At 43.6% G+C, this 23,777-nt stretch overlaps 1 protein-coding gene across 21 annotated transcripts in view; it reads right to left on the minus strand.

Annotated features, from left to right (window-relative positions):
• The window catches only part of Dscam1 (Down syndrome cell adhesion molecule 1), a 69,001-nt gene that overhangs the window by 19,709 nt on the left and 25,515 nt on the right, over positions 1-23,777 (minus strand). For 4 of the 21 annotated variants that reach the window (XM_071773299.1, XM_071780778.1, XM_071795796.1 and 1 more), the window contains exons 7-10: positions 15,382-15,505; positions 8,554-8,990; positions 7,973-8,229; positions 7,477-7,789 (exon numbers count right to left, since the gene is read on the minus strand). In XM_071773299.1, the coding sequence (XP_071629400.1) occupies positions 7,477-7,789; positions 7,973-8,229; positions 8,554-8,990; positions 15,382-15,505 (1,131 nt within the window). Of the gene's footprint in view, positions 1-133; positions 425-794; positions 1,086-1,447; positions 1,736-1,992; positions 2,284-3,222; positions 3,544-4,762; positions 5,054-5,381; positions 5,676-6,008; positions 6,297-7,476; positions 7,790-7,972; positions 8,230-8,553; positions 8,991-14,706; positions 14,831-15,381; positions 15,506-16,174; positions 16,276-23,777 lie in introns of those variants that run through there. The other 17 variants (XM_071774753.1, XM_071770080.1, XM_071776980.1 and 14 more) reach the window with 14 other exon arrangements.

The following is a 23,777-nucleotide window of genomic DNA, read 5'->3' on the forward strand; positions in this document are numbered from 1 at the left end:
GTCGTATTCATGAGATTAAGACAATGCGATGAGCGGGTTTATGATGAACTATGAATCGCAGTGATGGATTAGGCAAGTGCTGTACGACGTTTAGCTGACGTGCATGTGTGCTTCTGGAGATATGTATAGGTACCGTTGACAACGAGGATGGTCGAGTGGCTGACGTTGCCGGCTCTGTTCGTAGCTACGCACGTGTACTCGCCCGCGTGTCTCGCGGCCACGGATTCGATGCTGAGAGCACTCATATGTTTATTTATATTCGTAATCGTGATATCCGAATCGTGCATGCTAATCGGTTTGCCATTAAACGTCCAAACGATCTTTACGGGAAAATCGCCTTTCATAATGGAACACGTTGCTGAAACCATGTCACCCCAATTCGCCGGTCCGTCACTGATCGCGAAAGGCCCTATGTGCGGCGCAACTATAATATTATAATAACAAACAGTCAGAGATAAATTCCACAACCAACAGATTTAATTTTATCTATAAGGTAATAAAGATATTAAATATTGGATTTATAATAATTAATAGTTTGGAGAGAAGCATCGCAATCCTGCTCGTAGAATCAATTCTTTCCACGACGAGCCTGAATTGTTCCTAATATCGCTGAAATAGGAGGGAAGGATTGTCGACGAGATTTGATCAGCATCAAATTGGTAATATTCTTTTTCGTGCTTTCGCACGAAAGAAAGGGATTGAAGGAAATCGTGGGGAGTGATGTACCGTTCTGCACATGCACGATAGGGCGAGAAAAGCTACGCGAAACACAAGACGTGGAAAGACCTTTATACCGTTCACGGCCAGTGATGCGGAATAACTCGTTCCACCAGCAACGTTGCTAGCCGTGCAGGTGTATTCCCCGACGTGGCGCGCTGTCACGGCATCGATCGTAAGCAGACTGACGCGCTTGCTGGTACTAACTATCGATATGTCGGGATGATCTCGAGAAATTGGCTCGCCGTTGAGTGCCCACTCGATCTGGATCGGGTGATCGCCCTTCAATACCGTGCAAGTTACGGTAATGGTGTCACCCCAATTCGCTGGTTCCTCGCCGATCACAAACGGCATGATTTCGGGGGCAACTAGAGGACGTGTATGTCTTAATTATAGCCCTATTCTGCTTTCGTCAAACTTTAAATGTCGCGCGCGTTTCCCGCCAGATCCATATTTAATACCATATCACGAAGCTTAATACTGTAATAATGTAATAGATAGAAACATCTATGACATGTATACTTGAATCTCTCTCTTCATCTTGCGATGTCATGAGCACAGCCTGTCACTTTCGTCAGACCTGAGAATGTGAAGGGACGTGATGGCTGAGGACCTCTTGGGAATGAGGGTGTGAATACTGTGAATAGTATCAGTTTGCAAGCTACATGAGTGGACGACTCATACATGCACTGTAGAATTAATAATAACTTCGAAGAACGTCATATGGTACCATTGACGGCTAAGGAAGCGGAATAGCTCGTCCCACCAGCAGCGTTAGTGGCTACGCAAGTGTATTCTCCGGCGTGGCTAGCCGTAACGGCGTCGATCGTGAGTAGGCTCACGCGTTTGCTGGTGACGATCGCTATATCGGAAAAATCATGAGAGATCGGCTGGCCGTTGTGCGCCCACTCGATCTGTATCGGTTGGTCTCCCTTCAAAATGGTGCACGTCGCGGTGACTGTCTCTCCCCAATTCGCCGGCTTCTCACTGAGTACGAAAGGCGCTATCTCCGGAGCAACTAAAGTGGACAAATGACCGATCGTGTAGCGACTAATCTACTGCGAACGTAACGTTGACTGCCGACGTAACATTGACAATCACGAGTACAATAACACGCGTCTTAACGATCTGATAACGCCTTGAAGACCGCGATTGACCATCGACGACGATTTTAGAAGGGGGGAGGGAGAATAATGACGGATAATGAACGATGATAGGATGTTAAAGAGAAATAAAGTGATATAATGCGTAGGGAATCTCTCAGACGAGATGTACCGTTCACAGCTAAAGTCGCTGAATAACTGGTCGCTCCGGCTTTATTCGACGCCGAGCACGTGTATTCTCCTGCGTGTCTCGCGGCCACGGACTCGATGCTGAGGATGCTATTCTTCCGCGTCGTCGCCAGGATATTAACGTCCGAACGTTCTGGCCGGATCGGCTCGCCGTTTAACGCCCACGTGATCTCAATCGGTAAATCACCCTTGAGGATGGCGCACACCACGGAAATGGAATCGCCCCAGTTGGCTGGTTCCTCAGCGATAGCGAACGGTGCGATTTGCGGTGCGACTGCAACGGGTTCTACGTGTTTTTTTCCCCTCTCTCTTTTTTTGTGTAAACCGTCAATCTTCTTGACAACGTAATTGCCTGACGCGGCGAGATTAGAGAAAGACTTGAAGAGGAAGAGGAAATGAATAGAGTTGTCAGAATATAGCCGCCGTTGTTGCCGTTAACTCTTTCCATTAGACGTTGCGATTATGCACGCGAGTTTCGATCGGGGAGGAATGGAAGAGGAGAATAAGAGGGAAGAGAGCGATTTCAAGACCAACATTTTTGTCTAACGATTATCGTAGATACCGTTGACTGTCAACTCCGCGGAATAAGTGGTTGCGCCGGCAGCATTGGAGGCAACGCAAGTGTAAGCGCCCGCGTGACTCGGGCTCGCAGAATCTATGGACAGCAGGCTGTTCCTCTTGGTGGTGGTCACGGATATTCGATGATTCTCCTCGATAGGCATTCCGTTTAACGCCCACGTAATCTCTAACGGGGTGTCGCCGTTCACCACCGTACAGACCGCTGAGACGGAGTCACCCCAATTCACCGCCTTGTCGGCCATTTCGAAAGGGGCGATGCGCGGCGGTACTGTCAAGATTACAGAAAAGCTACTTCACACTGAACCGGAAACAGGACAAGGGAAATAACACGTGAGAAAGAGCTCGAAAACGTAAAAATCTCAGCCTTCCGGGTCTTTCACGAGTTCTTTTTTGAAGTTGCAATTTGCTTGAGAGCTTGCCGATAGAGAAAAACCAACAAAGGAATACTATTGATATCTCATTGACATTTTCTACTCAACTACCGATTGTTATCAGTTACATCTCAGAGCTGCGGCGCATTACCGTACACGCAATCTTTCCTGGGTGCCACAAAGCGCTAAGAGAAGCATAACCCGGTATTTCGTGCGTCCAACCAACCACCCAACCGTCATTGATTCAAACTGGATAAGCGTACCGTTCACCGAAAGAACCGAAGAGTGGGTAGCGGTCCCGGCCGTGTTGCTCGCAGTGCACGAGTACTCGCCCGCGTGTCTTGCGGCTACCGATTCGATCGTCAGTTGGCTGGCCCGTTTGCTACTCCTGCTTATCACTATGTCGGGATTGTCGTAATTGTGCTCGTCGAATGCGCCATTCGCGATGTCGATCACACGCCCGTTAAACGACCAGATTATATCGATAGGCAGGTCGCCTTTTATCACGGCGCATTGAACGGTCGCCATCTCTCCCGCATTGGCGGCTTCGTCACCGAAGGTGAAAGGCGCCAGTTGCGGTGCGACTGTAACCGCGAAGGGCACACTCGTGAATCACACGTGGGAGCTTCCGGAGTGGCACTTGAACACTCGCGGCAAGGTAACGGGAGATATTGCCGAGTTAAATTCAGAATCAAATTGGACGGTTCATAAAACAGCACTTCTGAATCTTCAGAGGGAAGATCGGGGAAGGATAAGGAACGACACTTCAATAGAGGACATCGAACAACATTGTAACGATACATTATATAAAGCGATACGGGAAAAGACTCAAATAAAAAGAGAACGAAAAAAAGGAAAAGAAAAAAAAAGATACATGGGCCATCGTTTCGCTGTCACTGCGGGATAGACCGTATATCGTCGTCTCTGACGATAATCTCGCTGCTGTAGGAGTGCTTTACGTTGTGCAGGATTATCGTTTTGACGACGACAGTGAGCGCGAAGAGCGGTGATTACTCAATTAATATATTACTGCGGAGACACAAGAAGTTACAAAAGGATAACGAAACTGTATATATATACAGGTGTAAGGCAGTAAGATTCTTTTTTACATATACGAGCGCGGTACCGTTCACCGAGAGTACAGCGGTGTGACTGTCGGATCCGGCGGCATTGGTCGCAGTACATTTGTATCTTCCGGCATGTCTCGCCGCCACGCTGTCGATGCTCAAGAAGCTGACCCTCTTATTGGTCACGATATTAACGTCCGGCCGACTCGAGTCGATCGGGATGTCGTCGAAGGTCCACATCAATTTTACGGGAAAGTCGCCCTTGACGATCGTGCAAGAGACCGACAGCATCTCGCCGGAGTTGAGAGGATCGTCGCCGAAGGAAAACTGAAGGATCTGTGGCGCGACTGCGTGAACGACACGGCAGCACAGATGGAAGGATATAACGAGAGACAGAAAATGTGAAAGAGTGAAAGGATAAAAAAAATGGTACGTTCGTGTATAAGTGAATGTTATGTGAGTCAAAAATATTTTATACATGTTTGTTAACAAAAGAAAAAGAAGAAATAAAAATGTCAGTAGAATTTTAATATTATTAAATTGTTAGTAATATTTGTAACAGAAAAAAAATTATTATTTAATTAATAAAATAAAAAAATGGATATTTGTGTTCACAAGTGTTTAGTGATCAGCTACGATAATCGGTCGCTTAAACGATGCTTCAGGAAAATGAGGAAGATGCATGATAGAGATGGGACGAACATTCATTTCTTCCGTGAAAATCGATTGCATGTACCGTTTACAGCCAGATGAGCCGTATGTGTCGTGGCACCAACGCGATTGGACGCAGTACAGGTATAATCGCCGGCGTGTCGGGCCGCGACTGATTCGATAGTTAAGACGCTGTTCTTTCGGTTCGTGCTGGCTACTACTACGTCGGAGTCGCGACTGTCAATCGGTGTTCCGTTAAAAGTCCAAGTTATTTCGATAGGCTGATCGCCCTTCGTGACGGAACAGGTGACTGAGACCAGCTCGCCCCAGCTGGCCGGCTCATCCCCGAAAGCGAAAGGCAGTATTTGCGGGGCAACTGGAAAAAGCGACTAGGAGCTATAGGCGAGACGAGACAAGAAGGAGCAAGTATCGATTCGTGATGCGACATATCGGGAATCCCCTAATCGCGTCAATCGGAAGCGTCTTTACGTATCTCGATTACGACGTCCGTTTCAGTCAAGTGTGACGTAGACTGCTAAATGAAGTTGGTATGGCGGTGGAATATGTATCTCGTTACGTCAAGAGATCTTTCAACAAGGACTGGTGGGTGACTCGATGGATAGGGGTACTTCAGGTTCGTGTCGATAATTATATACAAAGAGCCTATTGTAACGGGAACCGTGCGGAGAGGATTAGGGTCATACCGTTGACAGTCAAAGTCGTCGATCGACTGACGGAACCAGCTAGATTCGACGCGGAACAGGCGTACTCTCCAGCGTGGCGTGCCGAGACGCCGTCGATGCTGAGGGTGCTCAAGTGCTTGCTGATTTTGGTGATCGTGATACCGGTGTCTTTCGACGTGTCGATCGGCACGCCGTCGAACGACCACGATATGTCCATGGGCATGTCGCCCTTCAGGATCGAGCAGGGCACGGACACGGAGTCTCCCCAATTGGCGATCTCGGCATTGAAAGCGATTGGTAGAAGCTGCGGCCCGACTAAAGAGTGTCGTCAAATAAAAGATCATGCTTCATTACCGAAAAGGATGCAGCGGCGTCTGCGAAATCACGGATTACTCTCGGTGGTGACTCTAGCAGACACCTGTGCGTTAGTCAACTACCCATCGAATGGTCGCATTAAAGCTTTCGGAGGATTCAAAAGTAGGCGAAGGATTTAACAACATCGACGCGGAGGAGGCGTGTCAAACGAGGGGGGGGGGGAACAACTATGGTGCTGTTTGCAGGATCTGTGCAAGGGACGAGATAGAAGGTGACAAAACGCAACTGAAGAATGAAAAAGACTGTGTTCTCTAGGAACAGATAATCCCGAACCATTGACGGTGAGGACGGTCGAGTGGGACGCCGTTCCAGCCGCGTTTTCGGCGGTACAAACGTACTCCCCCGCGTGTCTCGCGGTGATGACCGAGATCATAAGCATGCTAACGCGATCCGCGACCTTCTTCGCGAGTACGCCGGAGGAACCGCCCATCTCTTCTCCGGGATAGCTCCAACGTATGTTCAATGGCAGGTCGCCGCTCGACACGATACACTGCAGATTCGCAAATTCCCCGGCGTTCATCGGTAGCTTCGTGAACGCGAACTCCTGAACGACCGGCGGCACTGAAGATGGAGGAGCGATGTATGGATGTATACGATTATACGCGTCCTGCGTCAATGTGCCACGCTCGTGGATATCATAGACATGTTACGTTCAATCTTGAGCTTCAGCGGAAACTATTCCAAACTGTGCGACTTTCGCATTAAAGTCGTATAATTTTCTTTCTCAATTATATACAGAAGTCTGATTTTATCCTAGATATGTAAATTCGATATTAATTGCCGCGGGAAAACTTGATATCTTTTCTCAGCATAAAACAATGCCTATGTAACACGCACGGACACATGACATTTGTTGCGAGACGGTCGCGCGATAGGAGAAGAGATCTGAATTGAAAACAAGCGCATCAGAATTTTCTTACTGAACGATTCAATCGGCCACCGCCATACCAACTCCCAGACTTTCCACGAATGCGTATCTTCTTTGTGGATCGACGTACGTTTGCTCTACGTTATCAAATGGTCGTCAACAGGATCGTCCGTATGCGTTTCCGAATCCGTGCCCGCGTCCTACAGTCGCACCCTTTCGAATCTACGACACGTTCCCTACACGCGTGAACGACACCCTCAATAAACAATTCGCCGGTACCTCCGGCTCGGTATCACAACCAATATGGAACGGTGCGACATAATAAAGTTTAGTGGTGACTATATAACAGACACGACAATCCGCTGTAAAGAGAATGCTGCAAATAAACGTTTGCTATTCTAACATTGTCATAATTAATAAATTAATATCTATCTCGTTGGTCGGTCGGTTAACCGATGGCTGTAAATATAAATATATCCTTTGTTTCCCAAATTATTGAGAAAACACATTTGGTAGACAATTAATTGCTAAATAGAACACTCATTAATCGTTTTGCGAGTTTTAATTACTGCATATATTACTGCATATTGTTTATGCTAAATATATAGAATTATTCGATCATTATATTAACAATAAAGAATAAATTTCTCTTTGATTCATAAATATTCTATGTTATACTCAAATTTCCATAGCATTAGACAAATTTTTCATTAAAACTCAATTCTTTTAAATGTCAAATTTTTTTAATTTTTAAGATATTACCGAACTTTATAATACACTGATGAGAGAGAGAGTAAAGATTTAATATTTGTTATAAAATTTAAATATTATATTATACGAAGGAATGTTAAGAAAATAAAATATCGAACTTACCCATGACTTGAACTTCCAAAGTTCCACGTGCGCTGTAACCTTGTGCATTGCGTGCCACGCAAGTGTAGATCGCCTGGTCGCTCATTCGTTCAATATTCTCGATGATGAGTGTACCATTAGGGAAGACCTTTTGCTTTCGGTTGATTGGCAGAACCCTGGTGTCTCGTTCCCAGACGATGCTTTCGATCGGGTAACCAGCAACAGGGCAAGTCACACGCAAAGTTTCCCCGGCAACGATGGCTTTCTTGTCCATGTGACGAATGAACGGCAAACCATAAACGTTGAGACGGGCAGAATGCTCGGTAGCTCCAACCTGTAACAAAATTACGCATTGCATATTTAGTTCTCGCAAGGTTTAAATTTATAAAAAAATTTATTGGCAAAAAGAAAAAAAATTATACATAAAATAAATAAATTATGTTTGTTTATTAAAAATTGGTAAATGAAGCTAAAATAAGAAATTTTTATATATTTTCATTAAAAAACAAAAACCAACCTTTGACGCAGCAATGCACTTGTAGAGACCACCATCATTGGTATGAATGCTCGAAATATTCAGATGCGACACGACATCACCATTGACCGTCACGTATTGTCCCACTTGCAGTCTCTCGGTATTCGACAACCGTTTTCCATCAAGTTCCCAGGTAATTTCGGGGGTGGGATTTCCGCTGGCAACACACTTCAAAAACATGCTCGGTCCCGGCTGAAGAGTCTCTTCGGCGAAAGCTTGACGGATCTGCGGGGGCTCGACTGTCGATAATCAAAGAGATAAAAAGATAATTCCGTTGACGATCATAGCGTTACCCTTTACATTCGCGACACTAGTTCTTTTAATTAGTGATTCCATTTACGAATATATTAATTTAACAAAAATTACAGTGATTGCATTAAAAAATTTTTTTGTTAATTCAAGAAAATTTTTTATCTCATGAAATTAATATTAATTTTAAATTGAATTACTCACAAATATATAGTAAATTAGTTTTAATTAAATTGTTATAATTATTGAAAATGCTTATTACTAATTTAATTAAACAACCGGCGGAAAATAAATGACGTAAAAATTAAACTCACATCTTCCACCAAGTTTTAATTCCGCCGTTGCTTGCGCGCTTTCTTGATCATTTCTAACGAAGCATTGATACATTCCCTTGTTTTCCTTCTTCACACTCTCAATCCTCAGCACGCGATCTTCCAATCCAAGAGGCTTTCCATCCTTGAGCCAGGAGATAGTTTTGATCGGATTGCCTTGGACGGTGCAGGTGAAGGTCGCTGGTCTTCCAAAGTCGATGGTCTGCGTACTCGGTTCGATTTCCGCGGTCAGAGGTGCCGTAACAGTCAAAACGGTCTCCACACTTTCGCCGCCGACGGAATTGTTGACGATGCAGAGATATTTGCCGGAATCTTCGACTCGAGCCTCGCGGATGATCAGAGTGCCGCTAACCTGACGTACGCGCTCATTCAGCTGGACCGGCTGACGCCTCGACGTGCCCTCAATGAACTTGTACCATCTGAAACGAGAGGATAAAAACTGCCGATTTTCGCGCCAATGCCGGAACAAGACCCGCTCGTTCCGTACCTTATGCATTCGCTTATACAAAATATCGCAAAATGGAACAAGAATATACCAATTATTATATTATATTATATATGTATATTAATTTTGTAAATTTTTTTTGTGAATTGCTTGTATATAAAATTCTTATATAAAAAATACTTTATAGAAGAGTATTTTTTTAATTTTTATTATAATAAGTGGCCTATACAAAGGTATAGGTAGCAGAATAAAAATGAGACACGAGACTACGAATTTTTATAAGTTCGATAACGGACAACACTGTTTGCTCCATTCTACGCTACTATGCCTTAAATTCTATACACGGGGCTTTGGGCGTCTCTGGGCACGGCCTTCCGTTTCTTCTACCAATCTATCGGTGTTACATCTCTCACGCGAAATAATTTCATACAAGAACAAAATCACAATTCAAGAATAAAACAAGACGTTTCTACTGTAGCCTCACGATCGAGAAGCGATGCAGGCGGGGCGCAACAGAAGAATAAAGACAATGGCGACGACAATAGATTAAAAGCAAAAGAATATGTAAAAAGAATATGTATTCGCGTGTCAATTCTCGGCACGATAATGTCCCTAAGGGAGAAGGTGAGGGGCGATTGCAGCGTGAAAGCAAGTACGAGCGATTACACTCGATATCGACTCGTAATATGCGATTGTTCGCAACGGCGCGCGGCGCTCGTCGCTGATTAAGCAGGAAGAGTGTAAAAAAGAAACGTCAATAATTCACAATAAAATGACGTAATCAAGCGATCGTAGCAGCGGGTAATTTTTACGTGGTGGTTAAAGGCAGGTGCTAGTGCAGGGTCATTTTCATACTTCTCTAAGCAACAATATCTCTCACACGTAGCAATATATGTGTGTCGCGATATAAAGTCATTTGAAAATTCGTTCACCAGCATTGATTAGCCAATTCCAGAACCGTAAAACGGGGGTTGCGAGATATTGTCGGATGTACAATCACAAATGGTGGCGGATAGTGGAAGGCGGGGTCGGGCAGGGAGGCAAAAATAGGTGGTAGTGAACTGGCGGTACGTTTAATGGCGATGGTGCAATTGGACGGCGTGAAAAAACGTTAAGGCTCGATCCTCCTCAGTCACTCACGCCCAACGTGTACATGAACGAGCGATCCACTTCTTTACCTTATCTTATCTCTTGAACAAGTGAGAGAGAGAGAGAGGGTGGGGAATGAATTAACACGAGCGGATGAACGGAGGCACGAGAAGGTGGCAAGGACTTACCAGCCAAATATTGTGGGACTTATTTGGAGGTGTGCAGGTGTAGGGCAACATTGACCGCCCCATTGATCGGGTGACGCCCTCTCGGACCACCCGGATCAGCACCGAGGATACCGGGGGAGCAGAGGGCCCGCATCCTTTTCGAGGTCGCGCTTCCGTCACCTATCTCGAGGGTTGAGGGGAGGATCCAGTTGGCACTGAAAACCAACACGTCCGATTGGCCCCGGATATCAGGGATATACATTTTTCGTCATTAGCACTATCACGTTTGACTCATGTAATACCGTGTTTAGTTTACACTCGGAATTGAAAGGCCATCGAAATTATTGAGTCGTCGCATCAAAAATCCAGAGCATCAGCTTTTTTCAACCCCCTCTTCCAAGTTCTGCTTTAATCTACGCTCTCTCTCGTTCTCTTCCCCTCTCCTCCTCCTTCTCTACGTTCTCTACGCTCTTTTTCTCATGTTCTGCACCGGGTCTTAAAAATATTTCTTCTATATTTCCTCTCTGGATTTTACAATATTATCCTATATTTCTCTATAAAAAAAAATCATGTCCGTTCTTTCTTCTTGCCCCTGTCGAATCTTACGGTACCGCCACCCGACACGGGGTAGAGGGTAAGGATGGAAAATATTAAAAGTGAATAACAGGATCTGTGCCCCGCGGAGCGTGAGACTACATCCAAATCAGGGAGAAGAGAGATCTATACGGAGGAGTGTACCTAGTTATCGGGGCAGGAAAGCCTTGTGCCGCACACGCCAGCGCCAGAGACTCGCCCTCTACCCCGCGGTACTTAAGGCCGTCGCCAGTCGCCTTTGGGGCAGTACGACCAGACGGCTCTGAAATAAATAGATCGCCCAAAGTGTCAGAGCTTCGTCTCTTCGTAACGTTTCGATTTCATCCTATTTCTTAATTGCACTCAGCAACCGGAATTGCGCGACGTTTGAATTTAAGCGACTAAAAGTTTCATTATATACATACCCTATCGCCATTGCGTTCGTCCTGACTTAAGTCGATAAAATTTTCGCATGCAATCTACTCACCTGACTATGATGCCAATCTTGCCAGATGGTGAACGATTTCGAATTCAATGCGTTTACGTCCGATTGTTTATTGCATGACGCTCGTATCTGAGCAGTATCTAAATAATATAATGTAATGCCTCAGAAATTTCCGTAGAGTTTACATTGCGTTTAATCCGATGCCAAACACAAGCGTTATGCGGTAAACGTTGGATGTAAACTCACTATTAGCTTAATTCCAAATTCGCGAAATTGTTAACTCACGAACTCCTTAACTTACGAAATAATGCACTATGCCCATCAGTGACTTTCACTCTCTATCGCTCATCGAGAACACTTTCACGTGGGCATTCTATGTATTTTAATCTGCTGGAATATGACTCGCTTTATCGACGACGATGACGAAGAACAGAGAAAAAAAACAGACACAAATTGGCACGCGTGGAGAAAGACCTCTAAAGTCTACCTTGTTAGAGGTACAGGGTATCCCTGAAGCGAATGGCTCAACGCGATATCCTGACCATCAATAGCCAGGACAACTTCAAATCCGAACTTCTTGCCTGACGATCGTGGCGCAATTTTATTTGTACCCTCTGAAATAGCATCATGAAGAAAACACAGAAAAGAAGGTATTTCAGAGATCTTTGCCAATGTACCTCGTCAATGGGACAGGAAAACCCTGAGTCGCGCAGTCCAAGGCCGCCATACCCGTCTTTGGCACGTCTATTAATTTGCCACCCTCGTAACGTTCACCAGCAATGCGCGGCGCGACATTGCCGGTTGGTTCTGTAAGCAGGGGATCGGTGCGAGAATACGAACTAGCGTAAAAGAAGATATCTATCTCATTTCTTCAATTGGACCTTCCCGCAGTTGTATCGCAATTCAAATAAAATGAGATACACAAACATTGTCTACATTTCGAAATTGCCTGATAAACGATTCCAATTTCGCATTGCGGTTTGTCAATCGACTTGTGAATGCTTGTACCTGAATGCAGGTGCTGGGAAACCCTGAACAGGACAAGGTAGGCCGACCGTCTGTTCGATTAGGATGTCCCTCCTCAATCCGTTCACATCCTTGTCTCGTACGTTCGGACGTACACTGCCTCGCGGCTCTGCAATAGCGCAAACAGTGGGGAAAGTAGGGAACGCGACGCTACCATAATCATCGTCATCGTCGTCGTTATCAAGCGCATTGTTGACGCACGGCACGCAGAACGTGGGTTTGCGGATGGTAAAATGTGAAGATAACGATTGATAACTGTTTTACATTCTCAAGAACTACATTACAATATCTTGCCCTTAATAAATTTCTTTAATCCGATTTTGTAAGAACCTGGTATAATTATCAATAGAGAAGAATTTAAATAATTGAAATAATTTTATATATAGATTTTCAACAAATTATGATAATCCAGTGACGATTTATGTTACATTGTTCGATCTTGCTCACCTGAACAAAGGCGACGGACTGGCTTGAGCCTCGCAAAGCAACGTCACCGCTTGTCCTTCATTTTTCATCATTTCGTCAAATTTAGATCTAGGCGGCAATCGAGGCGGACTACTTCCAACCGGTTCTAAAAACGAAAAGGGCGAGAGGTTCACCTACCGCGGAATCAATCGATATCTTCACACATATGCCTCAATTTAATATTAGTACACGATCGGCAAGATGCACTTCTAATTTCAGTGAAAGCGAATATCGTTGTTTCCTGACTTTCATAATAAAAACTTTTGAAAAATAAATGGTATCTAAAGATTCAATATTTCTAATAGTTCTTTCTCGAAAAGCCTTTCTTATAGAATTACGAATAAGTGGCTTCTTTTGCACGTGCACAGTTGCAACGGACATAAATTTCATTTGGAAGTACCATGTCTTTTATTTATTTTATCCCTAGGAAACTCTTATCAACAGCCAACATTTGCATCGCGCTTACGCATCGCGTACCTGAAGACCGGAAGTGGATTTGCTTGAGCCTGACACAGCATCGCCATGGCAGTTCGCGACGCGACCGAGAGGACAGTTATTTTAGCTGTCGGTGGCACTTTCGGTGCTGCGCCAGTTACTGGCTCTAGATACATAAACAATAAGGCGGTAAAACGTGTCGAGATATTTTATGCACTCGCTTGAGCGAGCAAAGCTGTCCTTCGTCAAGGAAAGAACGCTATGTCAAAGGCATCTTTCTTTAACCGCGAATAAAATTGACGAAACGGAGGAAAGTTTCCGCTATAGAGTATAGTATACAGTACAATAACATTTGTAAATACCTATAAGCTGGAAGAGGGTGTCCCTGCGCGGGGCATAACATTGTTACAGCCGCTCCGACGACACTTGCGAGAACGTCATATTTAGACGTGGAAGCGACTCTAGGCTTGGCACCGTTTACGGGTTCTACAGAACGATAACGTTACGAGAGCTGGTATCGAATAGGCAAGAACACAGCAAGCTCTACGAAAATATTTTGGCTAATTAAATATGTCGATGAACTGACCTAAATGCGGGAGCAGGGAATGCCTGAGCATCGCACAACAAACTGATTTCGGCATCATTCGTCACTTCGAAGGAATTGGACTTTGCCGTTTTTGGAAATTTTGGGGCCACACGACCTGCTGGCTCTAATGCGCGTAAATTTTGTTATTTCTTATGACATATGACACATTTGCGTCAGGACAGAACGCGCCACCGCCGTGCTACAGTTCTTACTTAATTTGATTTTATTAAAATCGATTGAGAAAATGAAAGTTTCATGAAAAAAAAGTCGATAAAATACATTGAAATATGCATGGACTGACCTAAATGCGGGAGCAGGGAATGCCTGTGCATCGCACAGTAAACTGATTTCGGCATCATTCGCCACTTCGAAGGAATTGATCTTTGCCATTTTCGGGAATTTTGGAGACACTCGACCTGCCGGCTCTAATGCGTAAATAATTATTTTCCTTAAAATAATATATTTGCGTCTAGACAGAACGCGCCACCGCCAATGTTTTTTTATTAAATAGTTTATTAAAATTTAATTGAGAATAAGACATCTATATAGTATAGATATAGACAAATCTAATTAAATACAGTAGTGGACTGACCTAAACGCGGGAGCAGGGAATGCCTGTGCATCGCACAACAAACTTATCACGGCATCGTTCGCTACTTCGAATGAATCAATTTTTGCTGATTTCGGGAATTTTGGAGACACACGACCTGCTGGCTCTGATGTGGAAACGAAATTTATTATTTTTCTTAAAACAATATATCTACATCTGGACAAAACGCGCCACCGCCGCACAATGTTTATTAAATAGTCTACTAAAATTAAATAAATTAAATAAATGAAAATAAGAACTGTGTAGTGTACAGATAAAGACAAAGTTATAGACTAAACACATCGGTGAACTGACCTAAACGCGGGAGCAGGGAATGCTTGTGCATCGCACAATAAACTTATTACGGCACCGTTCGCCACCTCGAATGAATCACTTTTTGCTGATTTCGGAAATTTTGGAGACACACGACCTGCTGGCTCTAACGTGGAAACGAAATTTGTTATTTCTCTTAAAATAACATATCCGACAGGACAGGATGCGCCACCGCCATATTATATTTCTTATTAAATGATTTACTAAAATTAAATTAAAAATATAAATCGTCGAAAGAGAATAATAGAGTATAAATGTGATTTTAAAAAGTGCTTTGTAATTATCTCTTTTTGTGATAGAAAAATTCATAAATTTATATAAATAAAATATAAGAGCAATTATCATTTGATCATAGCTCAGAAACATATAATCGTGCATCGTATAATATTTCTACTTTAACAGCAACAGTTTATCGGTTTAGACTCCGAATTACGCGATACTTATGTCCAGCTCGTTAACAACGTTACCTGTGAGTCGGAGGTGGCGAGGCTTGAGCGGCGCAAGTTAGCGCGAGCGACGATTTCGCATTTCTTACGTAAGTGCTGCTTTTCGCGTCGCTTTGAAAGGCGGGCGCCTTCGATCCTACGGGCTCTGAAGCGAAACGAGAAAGCACGCGTCTTAATATCTCCTCCGGTAATTTTTCATTCTTTCAATTACCTGAACGACGGTACGGGGAACCCCTGCGCAGGACAGTGCAAGCTCGATGCGCTTCCCGCGGCGCGTATAAACGAGTTGACGCGATCGTCACTCGAGAATTTCGGCCCCTTCGCTCCCATCGGCTCTGGCAATACAAGAATCGCATGGATCGATTTCCGAATTAAAAGAGTTACACCCAGAAAACTCGCGTTTTCGACGTGAAAACAAAGCTATCGAGGAAAACGAGTCTCGACTGCCTTTCCACAAACTGTTCTGTCAGAACCGTGAGCTCTCACTAATGACACGCACAAATCAATAAAGGACACAATCACGCTCTAACTACCTGAACGCTGGTACCGGGTGACCCTGCGCTTGGCACTGCATCGCGAATCCGGCCGTCGATTTAGTTCGCAGCCATCGTTTCGCGTCACCCGTGACGGAAGGCGCCTTACTGCCAACCGGTTCTTTACGCAGATAAACATTACAGACTTTTGTTGTACAAACACATTAAAGAAATAAAGAAATTATCCTAAAGGTATCGATTTATTTCCGATTAAATCGGATGCCCTTGCTGAAGCGATTGAGAAAAAAGAGTTGTTCCAATCGATATAATTCGCCCATACGTGATTTACCTGAAAGCTGGCACAGGGTAAGCTTGCCCTTGGCAGAGAATCACGATGTGTGTACCGGTGCGCCTTTCCATCAGACTGCCCTTCTCCCCCAAAATCGAGGGCGCTTTAGTGCCGACCGGTTCTACCGACGTACAGTACATTTTAATCGCTCGGAAAAAGGGATCGCGCGAGAAGGTCATTACCTAAAACTGGGCACAGGGTGGCCCTGACCCGGGCACGTCAATACCACGCTGGATCTCGCGATCGTCTCTTTCCACCCGCGTTTCATTTCGCCGATCAGCGCCGGTGCTTTACTTCCGATCGGCTCTGACGATTCATAAAACGAAAAGTGTTTCAAGCAAAACCGGGATGAAGGAAAAAGTTCATTGATCAACAATTTTTTCTTTAACCTTTTTTCCATAAAAAACTTTCGGTTTTTTTTTATAATAAAATTGCACAAATTTATCTCTACATTAAAGAAGTTTACCTAAAACTGGGCACAGGGTGGCCCTGAGCTGGGCAGAACAATATGACCGTGTAGCCCGCCCTTCGTTGCTTCCATCCACCTTTCAAATCGCCCGTCAATGCCGGCGCTTTGCTGCCGACCGGTTCTGGCGGACAAAAGCCACCGAGAAGTCAGAAAAAATGGCGCGCAACACGTGTTCATTAACTGCGGTAACTTTACCTAAAAGAGGGTACAGGATATCCCTGCGCCGGACATGGTAATACTGCGCTTGAACCCGCTCTCTTCTTCAGCCATCCCCCTCTTATCTCGTTCGTGAGAGCCGGGGCTTTAGTTCCGATCGGCTCTGACGATTACAAACGTTCATGCGATCAACCAATTTTGACTTTATAAAATTAATTGTATATAGTACTCAAGATTAATCCTGATTTATAAAGCAACAAATTGATGCTCGCGTCTTTCGTCAAAAATGTCAAGAAAAATAAATCAAAGCAAATCTAAAAAAAAATTCACACGCGAGAAAGATAAAATAAAGAGCAATCGAGTTATTTTAGGTTGAGAGATATAAGTGTCACAAGATGTATCGAATCTAATTATATCTTTCCTGTATCATTACCTAAAGGAGGGTACAGGATATCCCTGCGCCGGGCACGACAACACGGCGTTGGAGTTCGCTCTTTTCTTCAACCATCCAGCTCTTAATTCGCTGAGAGCCGGAGCTTTAGTTCCAATCGGTTCTAACGATTACAAACGTGCGTGATAAACCAACTCGAACTTTATGAAATTAATTGTATATGCTTATTTCTGTGTTAATTAGTTGTACATGTTCAAGCTTTATTAGTCTCCTACTCGGATTTAAAGAAAAATAATGTTTTGTTTATCATCATAAAAAATAAATAGAAACAAATCCAACGAATCTAAAAATAATAAAATAAAAAGTAAACAAGTTTTACTTTGACGTAGATAAATCTTGTGCAGCTTAAAGTTTAACCTAAATTAACAGCAACTTTATCGGATCTAATTACGTTCCATGCCATTACCTAAAGGAGGGTACAGGATAGCCTTGCGCCGGACAAAATAATGCGACAGCGGACCGCGCTCCGATCTCCATCAACACGCCCTTCACGATGCCGGTTATCGCTGGCGCTTTGCTTCCGACTGGCTCTAATCATTTATGCAACGATTGCTCAGCAAGCTTTTATTTTTACTCCACGCGAACGCTTGTCGTGTTTTTATGTAACCTTTCTGATGGAACGGGAGACCCCCTTCGTTAGCGAGAAACGGAGCGGAAAATCGGAGCAGAAAACGGCACGTTGGAGATAAAATAAGAAACGAGGAAGCAATAACTTGTGCTTGATTTATATAATCGCTCATGATCTCCAGTATATGAAACGCAAATCGTTGTTCTTTTTCGTACGACACATATACATATAGAAGCTATGTACCTAAAGGAAGGCACGGGATATCCCTGTGCTGGACACGGTAATACGACACTAGATGCTCTGGCCTTTTCCATCCACACACCTTTTACATCGCCCGTAAAAGCAGGCGCCTTGCTGCCCACAGGTTCTAATGTATAAAAAGACATGCGGTAAACAATAAGAGAATCGTTTTTTATCCCTAAAGGGACAGGGAACCCTTCTTCGACTAATACGAAATCAATGAAGCCACGTGACTCGTGCCAATTTTAGAATAATCGATAAGATAATCCACAATTGAAAGATTGATAGAAACGTAAATGCATTAGACAACGTGTTTAATGGAAAATAAGATCACTAAAAATTAAAATAGAAAATATCCATAGCTTTAAAGAAATTAAAAGAGACACAGATGCGTGAATTTACCTAAACGAAGGTACCGGATAGCCCTGCGCAGGGCAAAATTGCACAACGCTGGAAGCAGCTTTGCTATTCATCCAACCTCCTTTCAAAGTGCCCGTCAACGTCGGCGCTTTACTTCCCACTGGCTCTGACAATTTATAGACAGACATTTATAGACACGATCATGCTATGAGAATGACTTATTGCTCGGTTTACGCGGGTTTAGTACTTGTGTGCATGTATACCTATACGTTGGAACTGGGAACCCCTGCGCGGGACAAAACAGGGTCAGATCGTCTCCCCGAACGCGATGGTACCAAGCTAGCTTAGCATCGTTCGAGAACTTCGGCTTCTTCGTGGCGACTGGTTCTAATTACATGAGAATTAGGGAGGTGAGACTTTCCCTCGCATGCTACGAGAATGACCGATTGCTCTATCTACGGTTTAGTTACTTGCGTGCATGTACCTATACGTTGGAACTGGGAACCCCTGCGCAGGACAAAACAGGGTCAGATCGTCTCCACGAACGCGATCGTACCAGGCCTTTTTTGCGTCGCTCGAAAATTTCGGCTTCTTCGTAGCGACTGGCTCTGATTAAATGACGGGAAATAAAATAAAAAAACTCTTCGCATGCTGCAAGAATTCTCTATCGCTCTATTTACAGCTTTAAACAGCTCATGTGCATGTACCTATACGCGGGAACTGGGAACCCCTGCGCGGGACAGAGCAGGGTCAGATCGTCTCCTCGAACGCGATCGTATCCAGCGAACTTTACATCGCTCGGAAATTTCGGCTTCTTCGTGGCGACTGGTTCTAATTATATGATAGAGAATTAAATAGGGCTCTCGCGCATGCTACAACAATCACCTACTGCTCTATTTAGGAGCTTTAAAGTACTTGCGCATGTACCTATACGTGGGAACTGGGAACCCCTGCGCGGGACACAACAGGGTCAGATTGTCTCCTCGAACGCGATCGTACCAAGCCAGCTTTGACTCACTCGAGAACTTCGGCTTCTTCGTGGCGACTGGTTCTAATTACATCGAGGGGTATGAAGCAATCATCGCACTATATCAGATTCCAGCATATTTCAAAAGCGAGGAAATCCGAATAAACATACTGTGAGAATCGTTAGATCTCCTTATATTATAATAGTATTATATACGAAGATGTTGAATTGCGAAAGCGCATGTCATAACTTGAAATCGTTAATAACAATGCAATTATTCGGTACCTGGTTACGGGAATAGGATGCCCCTGCGCGTTACATAGCATGCTCACTTCCAACCCGCGGTTACGAACGAGAGAGAACGTTTTTACGTCTCCAATAAATGCGGGTGCTTTACTTCCCATCGGCTCTAAATGAGAGAATAAAAGACGTCACGAAAAATATCTATTTTGATTTATATAACTGAACCCTCGGACAGAATTCCCCTCGTCGACTTTTTGTAGCGATTGTTCCATGAAAGATGTGCAAGAAAATTCAACTGAGCTCCTTCCTCTTTATGTAATAAATAAACGAAACATTACGAATAAAAGTGCCAAAAATAAGACGTTTTAATACCTACATATAATTTGCATGTCTGTATTTTAAATGTGTTCAAAATAATTTCTGGACTTTAATATTCACAAAATAGTTTTCACAGGCAAATAAAAATTGCCCGTAAAATAAAGTTACTATCACTTTGAGAGATCGATGTTACTTGAATCCTTATTAAATCGTACCTAGACACGGGAGGAGGGTGGCCTTGGGCATTGCACGGAAGACTGACTTCTGCATTCGCTTTCCGCGCCAATAAAGATATCTTTGCTTCGCCGGCAAAGGCAGGCGCCTTACTTCCGACAGGCTCTAAAGAATATCGACTTGCCATTACTACAAACCCAATTTTCGCTCGTATATTTGAAGCGGGGACAGGGCTTCCCCTCGTCAACAACGAATTATGCATTATGCATTATTAAATTCGCTTTCTAATAGAACGGCTCTTAAATAGAATTTAGCGGCTTTCTTAAAAATAGCGTTATTGCTTTGATGACACTTTCTTGCGTTATTAATTAATAATGTTGTAATAATCTCGTACCTAGATACTGGAGGAGGATGAGCCTGAGCATTACAAGGCAGACTAACGTCCATGTTCGCTTTTCGTAGCGGCATTGACAATTTTGCGTCACCCGCGAAGGCGGGTGCTTTGCTTCCGACGGGTTCTAAAGAATGTTAATTTACTTAGAAAACTATCTTTCCACACACTCTCCTACACATTGCGCGGGAACAGGGTTTCCCCTCAAAAACGAAGCTCTTGGTCGATCGAATATAAATTGATTTTGCTTCTTCCGAATCTCATCCACATCGAAACGATTTTTTTTTACAAAGTCAATCTTTGTCAACTATCTGAAAGCTGTTACCTAGTAGTCGGCACAGGGCTTCCCTGGGCAGCACAGAAAATACTAATGGGTTGTCCTTCGTGCCTTCCGATCGTACGACTTAAGTCGTCCGACGTTAATCTAGGCGATCTGGCGCCTATCGGTTCTGAAATTGACGAAAATTGGATCCGCGCGTAAGCACCTCTTACGGGAGATTACCTGGCGATTGGGATGGGAAATCCCTGAGCGTTGCAGGCAAGCACCACATCCGTACCCATACGTCTAGGATAGGCTCTAGAAGTGTCATCGGTGGAGAAAATCGGTGATTTAAACCCGACCGGTTCTGCGAGAGACAACGTGACGGAAACGATCATGTTTACGTGACAACTCGCGACATCGCGAACAGATAATTAAGAAATCGGAAAGAATCTCCCGCGATTAAAAATCGAAAAATTCAAGACGTTAAACATACAGTTAAAATGCTAATTATTTTAGTGCGTTTGTGAAGAATATCGAATGTATTCACGTCTCACCTTGAAATTGGAACAGGGTAACCTTGCACCGGGCACATCAGGTTCACTGCACCATGCGCCCTAGCTTCCATGAATTCGACTTTACGTACACTCGGCAATTTGGGTTTCGCGCTCGACGTCGGTTCTAAGATGTGCACGAGGACGAGAATAAGCATTGTTAGGCACGGAGACTGGTACTGACCGTGTAATGGGAACAGGGAACCCTTGAGCGGGGCAAGTCATCGACACCGCGCTGGAGCTCGGCGTCGGCCTCACCACTTTTATGTCGGCATTCGTAAACTTTGGTTTCGCGCTGGACACGGGCTCTACATTGAGGAAACGTTAGACCGTCACGCGTATTGATATTACATGGCACGTTCTAAACGCTAGGACTGGGTATCCCCCGTAGAAGAACCAGAAGCAAGACTGGATCAAATACCATAAAATTGCATTTCAAAGACAAAAAGAGCATAAAATATTCTCTCTAAAAAGCGCATAGATACTTTAAACAATATATAAAAATTATTATAATTATTAAATTTTTAATAATCATATTTCACATAAAAAAGTAAACATTTTTTCTTGAACACTTTATTTAAAACACGCAAAACAGTAAAACGACTAAAAAAACCGCAAAAGAAATTTTTATATCTAAAATATTCAAATTACACGTAATTCTATGTAAATTTAAAATACCGACTAGACCTGAATAAAGATAGAAAACGATAGATATTAAATTTCTGCGCCGAAGGAAACCCGAGAACAGGAAGGAATTAAGCGGGATCTGAACGTAATTTGAATAACAGAAGAACACGATTAAGCCGGAAGGAAAAATCGATTGCTGCCCTTTAATGTCCACTTTCTCTCGTGTTTACTCAATTACTTTCTGTACCGTGACCGCGCATCAACCGATATGCAGTATTCAGATAATCTTTATATATTCCATATACCTGTAATTCGGTACTGGAAATGCTTGAGCTGGACATGGTAAAGTTAGAGGTTGCTCACGTTGCACCGTGTACGTTGTGTATGTACGAGAATTTTCTGTCATTGGAAATTTTGGTTTCGTACTGGCAACCGGTTCTACAAAAGAAGAACCAGAGATCCGTGAATCTTCAATAGTTGTTACATACGCGTGATTATTACGAAATCAAAGACTCAACATTTCTATCCGTTTAAAATCCATAATTATAATAGCTAACAGTAAGACAGACGACTCCGACTTAACGAAATAATTTCTTCTCTGTCAAACTGATAATTCCTAAATGATATTTATGGCAATACGATCTTACTTTATCCTTCTTAACGCCTAAGAAACCCTATACCGGGACAAGGTAACTCCATAACAATCAAACGCGCTGTATTGACTATCCAGTGCTCAGCAACCGTCGCGAAACACTGGGGAAGATAATCACCTGCCATGACGTGTCCTCGATGACTTCACTCACCACCCCGGCGCAATCAAAGACCACCCCGAAACAGATGGCGAGGATAGCCCTGACGAATATGAAGTTAAGGAGCAATTTACCTGAATGCTGGCACGGGAAACCCTTGAACGGGACACAAGAGAGTCGCGACGGTGTCCAATATCGCATTCGGATTCGTCGATTTCACGTCCAACGCCGTTAATTTCGGTTTCGAGCTCGACAACGGTTCTACGTAACCAGAAATACAAACACGAGCAAATACCGAATATCGTTCGACCGTAGGAAATCGATGATCCCCGCGCACTTTACGACCGCTAACTTACTTGAAGACTGGGACGGGATACGCCTGGGCGGGACATTGCAGCGTCAGACCTTGGACTTCCGCGATCTCGAACGTACGGCTTTTATCGACAGTGGAGAACTTGGGCTTTGCAAAACCGACCGGTTCTACAAATCAAACTTCTAATCAAACGCAAAGTCTCAATACTACCGATATATACATCGTATTATTAAAGTGGATAGAATTAAATTCTAAATTAAGTTTGACAATTTTTTCATCTCGGAAACTTTTCGGATTACTTAATAAATTTATAATATTAAACGTATATTATAATACATATTAAATCATTATTAGTTAAGAATTTATTAAAACTTGGGTCGCAAACAAAGTGAAACTTGAGATTAACCGCAAATCTCGTTTTACGCGCGAAATCAATACTGGGACAGAGTAGCCAGCCTCAGGGAGAAGAAGCCCTCTGATATTTTCCGTCGGATTCTCCTCTCTTCACGACAATAGCGGGAGATCGACCAATACATCAACCTACCTATACGTGGCGACCGGAAACGCCTGAGCTGGGCATAACAACGTAAAGCCCATGCCTTTTGTAACGCGTAGCCCAACGTCGTTTACAGATGGAAACTGAGGCTTGGTGCTTGACGCGGGTTCTAAAAACAGAACGCTAGACAGTGCGATATGCACAAAGCTGGCGGTGCCAGATTACTCTAACTATGCTGGAATAGGGTTCGCCCCCTTCGCCAACAACGATGAATATTCTATGTTGATAACGAGCAAATGAGAATTAGCCTACCTTCAGAGACATAGTAACAATATTTCTAATTTTTGTCATTATAAAAATTAAGAAAATCTGAGAAAAACCACACGAATTAAATTATATCAAGTAAATCAGAAATTAATTACCTGACGAAATGACATGTTGTAGGTGCCG

This window comes from Temnothorax longispinosus, chromosome 1 (genome assembly GCF_030848805.1).
Source record: "Temnothorax longispinosus isolate EJ_2023e chromosome 1, Tlon_JGU_v1, whole genome shotgun sequence".
NCBI lineage: Eukaryota > Metazoa > Arthropoda > Insecta > Hymenoptera > Formicidae > Temnothorax > Temnothorax longispinosus.